The sequence below is a fragment of the Sarcophilus harrisii genome, chromosome 3 (genome assembly GCF_902635505.1).
Source record: "Sarcophilus harrisii chromosome 3, mSarHar1.11, whole genome shotgun sequence".
In the NCBI taxonomy this organism is placed as follows: Eukaryota; Metazoa; Chordata; class Mammalia; order Dasyuromorphia; family Dasyuridae; genus Sarcophilus; species Sarcophilus harrisii.
In genome coordinates, this window is record NC_045428.1 from 477,893,804 (window position 1) to 477,900,489 (window position 6,686).

General features: G+C 35.4%; 1 protein-coding gene across 2 annotated transcripts in view; it reads left to right on the top strand.

The window, feature by feature from the left end:
- DYNC2H1 (dynein cytoplasmic 2 heavy chain 1) overlaps window positions 1-6,142 on the top strand; it is a 355,585-nt gene extending 349,443 nt beyond the window's left edge. For both annotated transcript variants that reach the window (XM_031961078.1, XM_031961079.1), the window contains one exon: window positions 5,919-6,142. In XM_031961078.1, coding sequence (XP_031816938.1) covers window positions 5,919-6,077 — 159 coding nt within the window. In that variant the 3' untranslated portion in view covers window positions 6,078-6,142. The remainder of the gene's footprint in view (window positions 1-5,918) is intronic.
- The last annotated feature ends 544 nt before the right edge of the window (window positions 6,143-6,686 follow it).

Sequence of the window (6,686 nt, forward strand, 5' to 3'; positions counted from 1 at the left end):
AGATAAGGAAGGGAAAGAAGAGGGAATTCATGGTAAATAGCTTTTTTTCCTGTAACTTGTGAGAGAAGGTTCTCAGCTGGAGGTCTGTAGATAATAGAGGCCAGAATTTTGATTGGGTGGTAGATATGTGTTGTTGTTTCTTTTCTAAAACACAGCCAGGTGATAAAAGTTCAGATCTTTTATTGTGTCCTTCTATATAGCCGGGTTAGCTCAGAGGCCTATCTCTCCACTTGGTTCCAAGAGCTCCGCCCGAATGCTCCAAATCCAAAGGTTTGTCCTTTCAACTCCAGTCAGCACCAAGGTAGAAGATCCAGTGGAATCTCTCTTGCATCAAAGATATGGCTTGTGGGCTTCCTCCCAGGGTGCTCCTCTCCAACCCCAATGTTCCCAAGAAACTCTCTCAAGCTCTAAGAGCTTCTTGTATATATATGATCTCCCAAAGGTTAACTCCTCCTTCTGGAGAGAGAGGGATTCTGGGTTATCTCCCAGAGTGCTCTCTGACCCTAAGGGAGGTGTGAATTCGGATATCTCATACTAAGCCATACTAAGCCCTGAAATCTCCCAAACATGTGAACTCCATTGAGTACTTACATACTTATGAGCTCTCTAAGGGTATGAACACAAGCATCATTTCTATCAGTTATACTTAGTACCTTGTTTCAAGTTCTGGCCCAAAATATCTCTTTCTAAGATCAAATCAATCATATTGAACCATGCCAAATTAGATAATTATTGTTTCTATCAACTCTAATGGCTTATCAGTCTGTAAAGATTCTAACAGATATGTCTAGTATAGACCTCAGGGGAAGAAAGGTTACTGAGTTCTAACTCCTCTACCTCGAACAGTCAGCTGAGGGGAATGAAGGAAGATGCAGCCACCACTAGAAAAGCTAGCCAGGAGACGTGTAACAATACCAGTAATTGACCCATCTCTTGATCAACGGAACAAGTTACCCCAGGGATAACAGCACAATCCTATTTGAGAGCCCATATCGAAAATTAGGGTTTACGACCTTGATATTGGATCAGGACACCCAAATGTTGCAACTGCTATTAAAGGTTCATTTGTTCAACGATTAAAGTCCTATGTGATCTGAGTTCAGACCGGAGAAATTCAGGTCGGTTTCTATCTGTAAATTCATTTCTCCCAGTATGAAAGGGCAAGAGAAATAGGGCCAACGTCCCCAATAAACCCTAGAACCAACATATGAATCAATCTAAATATACTAAATCAATTTATACCTCTCCCCAAGAACAGGGCTGTTAAGATAGCAGAGTTGGTAATTGCATAAAGTTTAAGCCTTTACTCCCAGAGGTTCAAACCCTCTTCTTAATAAATGTTCACAATAAATCTTCTACACTATATTATCCCCATCCTCCTAGCAATAGCCTTCCTGACACTTATTGAACTCAAAGTGTTAGGCTACATACAATTCCGAAAAGGACCAAACATTGTAGGTCCCTATGGCCTCCTACAACCATTCGCTGATGCAGTAAAACTATTTACAAAAGAACCCCTGCATCCACTAACTTCTTCCATTTCAATATTTATTATCGCCCCCATTCTAGCCCTTTCCTGAGGGCTAGAATGGCCAGAAGCCCTGAGAGCAAGGCTTCAGAGATAGGTAGAAGCTGGAAGGAGTGGGAGAGGAAAGATTTAGGATGAAACAAAGTTTGTTGCCTACAGAACAGCCAATTCAGAGGACTCAATGGGAGGGCTGAGAGGGTTGAGAGGGATGGGAATAAGGAATTGGTGTAGATGATGGGATGATAGCATTTGGATGATGACCTCTAGGGCTTCAGAATCACTGGGATGTGTAGGTTAGGTCCAAATGTGAACATGTTCATTGAGTGGAAGGCACCACTCACGGTCCCAGAGGAGGCTGGAGAACAGGCTGGGGGAGCAGAGAATCATGAAGGTGAAAGTAGATAGACATTCTTTTCAGGTGGGGGGCCCACTTCGCTCCTCTTCTTCCTTTCAAAGGCTGTGCACGTGTATACATGTGTGTTACATGCATGTGCATAGAGAGATGCACACCTGATATATGTGTGTATACACATGTCTATGTGTTCATGCATACATGGATGTGTTTGTCCTTCCTCTATTCACTTTTAGATTTCTTGTAGGGGTCCTCAAACTACAGCCACGGCCCAGATGCGGCAGCTGAGGATGTTTATCCCCCTCACCCAGGGCTATGAAGTTTCTTTATTTAAAGGCCCACAAAACAAAGTTTTTGTTTTTACTACAATCCGGCCCTCCAACAGTTGAGGGACAGTGAACTGGGCCCCTATTTAAAAAGCTTGAGGACCTCTGTGCAAAAACCATTTCATTTTGTCTATTGAATCCCCAGAACTTAACATAATTCCTTTCTTTTAACAAGAGCTTAATAAATATTTGTTAATTTTTTGACCTCATTAATGCCATACTGTAGTATCATAGAATAATGGAATTATTACATAATTTTACATTTTAAGTCCATTTTACATAAGAGAGACCTGAGCCTCACAGAGATTAAGGAGCTTCCTCATATTTATGTAGGTTATTTATTTACTACCTAAATGACTTTAGATAATCCACTTAACCTGTCTGATCTCTGTTTCTCATCTATAAAATGAAAAGAGTTAGATCTCTAAATCTACTTTCAACTCTAAATCTATAATCTTGTGGTTCTAAATCATAAAGCCAGGATTTGACTGAGTCTAGTGTGATTTCTACCACTGTCAACTGTTACATAGATGTAGGATATGTTTAAATTAACCACTTTAAGTTGAAGTGCAACATTAAGGATTGTTTTCTAATTATTCCCTTAATTATAGCTAACATTTGAAAATTTACAGCACACTTTACCTATGTCTTACTTTATTTGATTCCCCACAAAAACCCTCTGAGATAAGTGCTACTATTATCCTCATTTTATAGATGAGGAAACTGAGGCATTGGGTTATATATAATAAATAAGGCAGGATTAGAATTCAAGTTTTCCTGATTCTTAAGCTCCATGCCCTATCTACTGGGCCACCTAACTATATTTGTTAACAGTTCTTCATTAAGTGTTAGATTTTTCCAACTATTTTAATATAACAATATATCACAGTACCTTTTATGACATATATTAAGATTTGCCAATTAATGTAGGGAATGTTATGCCATAATCAAAATTAATGAAAACATTAAGTAAAGTGAAAAAAATATAAAGTATCTTATAGAACATCAAGTTCTGTATAAACATAATTTGTTCACTTAAATAATGTACAGAAAATAAAAGTTTCCATGATTAGTAGTTAAGCAGAGTGCTGCTTCCAGTTTCTTCAGATATTAGATGATAATTAAGAATAATAAATTCTAATATTCGACATTTAGGGGATTGAAAGTCTAATTTAAAATTGATTGTATTCTTTAAAAGAAAAAAAAAACTGGAAGCAAATGTGGACAATATCAGAAATGTTTGGGAGAATGAATGTTCAGCAAATCTCATGTTTTAGATAGGGGTCAGGGCAGGAGCAGCTTAGATGAAGGAAAAGTGTTAAGTTAAAAATGGATCTTGACATATGTAAACAGTTGTAGCTTTCTTTTTGTTTCTAAATAGGGAAGAGAATGAAAGCCATGAACTGACCCAGGAGAAAAGACTATTTAAAACATTTTCTTAGGATTAGTCAAAAAAGCAATCGTAGATAAGACTTTTATCTATGATAACAAAAATAGATTAGGTAGAGCCTGCAGTTTGATTAAATTAAAACACCATTGGGTAGATCTATAAAAGCCTTTTAACTCCAAAAGAAGGCATGAAGGTTTTTCTCTTTAGAACAAATGAGTAAAGAATAAGCAGTAAAGTACTGATTGACAATAATTAAAAGATTAGTGGTTAATTATGAAATTTTTACCTAGGATTTTTTGTATGTAGTGCTGTGAATTTTGTGCTGTCAATATAAAATAAAGACTTAATGGCTATGCTTGATTATTATTTTGCATTTCTCATAACAAAAATGTAAATGAATAGAAATTCATCTCACAGCTAACTGTTCTGTGATCTACATAAAATTTCAGCTTCTTTTTGTCTCCATAATTAGTCTCCCTTTTACCTTTTCTGTTTTCTTCCATCTTATTCCTATCCTCTAATACTTTCTGATCCAGTGATACTGCTTTCTTTACCATTCCCTCCACAATATACTCTATTTTCCCAACTCAGCGTGTTTTCATTGGATGCCCTCATGCCTAGAATTTTAACCAGAATTATCATCTTTGCCTTCCATATGTGGTTAACTGTGTCAAAGGCTGCAGGGAGATCAAGTAACATAGGAAAAAAGATAGGGAGAAAGGTTCTTACATTGAGATTTTGTAACTTTGGGAGTGGGGGGTTATTGGGACCCAAGTTGTTGGAAAGCAATTAGAATGATAGGGTTTTAAGTATGATTGTGAGAGGCTGCAGAGTGAGACAGTGACTGAGTGGTGACTTTTTCCAGCAAGTTGTCTGAGATTAGAGAGATGGGCATAAGTTAAAAGAGATACCTTCTTCAAGCAAAGGTTTTTGAAAATAGAGGTTTTTAGGCTTTAGCCCTACAAACCCAAACCTGTGACAACAAAGTCCAAACTCAAGTCTCATAGACAATTTCCAAATGCCAAATAGTTCTCTCTCCCATCCATACCTACTCTATTTCTACTGGTTAAAAATGAGATTTTTAATCTACTGGTTAAGGTATCAACCCTTAGTATCACCTTTGTGAATTATTACAGCAGTCCCTTCCTTAAAGTCAAATTTCTTTGACTCTTCTTATTCTTTTAGTATACCACTCACTATGTGTCAAAGTTAGTTTGTTACTGTTCTGCCCAAAAAATCCTCAGTGACTATTTCCTCCTTAATGAAGTTCACACTTCCTTGTATCTTCTGGGAGATATATAACATAATAATATAATATATATGGTTCTTGAATGACTGAGTGAAAGAATCCAAGTAAAGATAAAAGTGAAATTTCTAATTCCCAAGAAGAGATTGTTAAACCTTTGTTCAAAAACCTCTTAAGCCTTTTAAATCCCAGAGCAGCACATTCCACTCTGTGGAATACCCACAGATTTGTGGAAAGCCCAGCCTTACCGATATTCAGCTGCCAGCCACTTTTTTCATTCAGTTTCAACATAGTAAAAAAGGCTTGCTTTTCCTGAAATACATTTTGACCACAGTGTATTAAAATGCAACCATTAGGATTACTTTCTGCAATTTAGAAAATCCTCTTAAATATTACTATATATCAATGAAATCCCAGGCCCAATCTAGATCTTTATCACTTATTGCAGGCAAATGGTGGGTGAGCAATGGTGATGCTAAAAGTTACCTAATGACTAATTTATTTTATTGTTAAATTATTTCTTAAATGAAATGTTTATAATAATTTACACTAAAAATGATTTTTTACATAAAATGTCCATAATAGTGTTTTGGTAATTTAGTGATTAATTTGAACCATAATATCTCAAGATTATTATTGAATATGCTATAACAAGACTTAGAGATATATACAATATAGATGTGCAACTGCCATATACTAATTAGTAGATTCCCCCAGGTTTATTTTCCATGGGAGAATATGTGCTGTCAGTTTCTATTGCAGAAATCATCATATCATAGCTGAGTATATTTGGAGGTATTTATTCCTTTTTAAATTGTTTTGATGGCAAGTCTTCTTTAACCAATTGTCCAAAAAGAGAAAAACTCTTTCTATGTGAACTGTGTGAGTTCTGACTCATTCTGTGTATTAAGAGACTTAAGTCCCCTTGTAGCTCATTCATATTTCTTTATAGCTGAATAGCAAATGAAAATCTATGAGTTGAGGGTTATTTGTTCCTATCATGGTTAAGGTTTTATTTCAGAATGGTAAACCTAAAATTGATATATTTTATCAATAAAATGAATGTTTTCTTACAGGATGCATATGGGCCATATTCTTCTGATGAGTGCATCTCCTTGCCGGTCTATTCCAGTTCAGAGAGGGATCGTGTGGTGACAAATATCGATGTACCATGTGGGGGCAATCAAGACCAGTGGATTCAGTGTGGAGCGGCTTTATTTTTAAAAAATCAATAGCATGAAATTGTAATAAATACCATCTTAGCAATGATCAACATTAAATATTTAAGCTTTTAAAAATATGACTTGTCTACTTTGGGAATGTTAATTTTAAATATTAGTACATAACTAACAGTATTTTTTATCTAATGGGCTTTTCATAGGAAGCCACAGCACGCTGTACCTTGTGCAAAAGTAACAATGCAGTTAATGTTAAAATGAAAAGGATTGAAAACAGTGGTATAGTTACTATTAGATGTTCCTATTTGTTAAATGTTTCATATTTTCTTTTATGGGACTGAAAATAGTTTTTAAAAAAAGAAAAGAATTTTAAATTCATTGCTATATATATTCTTCAAAAAATTATATTATAGCTTAATAAAAATGAGATTTTTAATTTATTTTTCAAAATTTTGAAATTCAATATATAAATACTCTTACAATAAACACTTAGCTGGAAATATCTCTATATTAAGCTAGAATTGATCATTCATGACCATTAGCATTAGAATTTAGAGGTAAATGAATCAGAGGAGGAGCTGCCTTAGTATATTTCATCAGGTAACATATGGTCTGAAATCTCTCTAGCTATCGGCAGAACCAAGAGAGACTTCAAGCATGACTTTT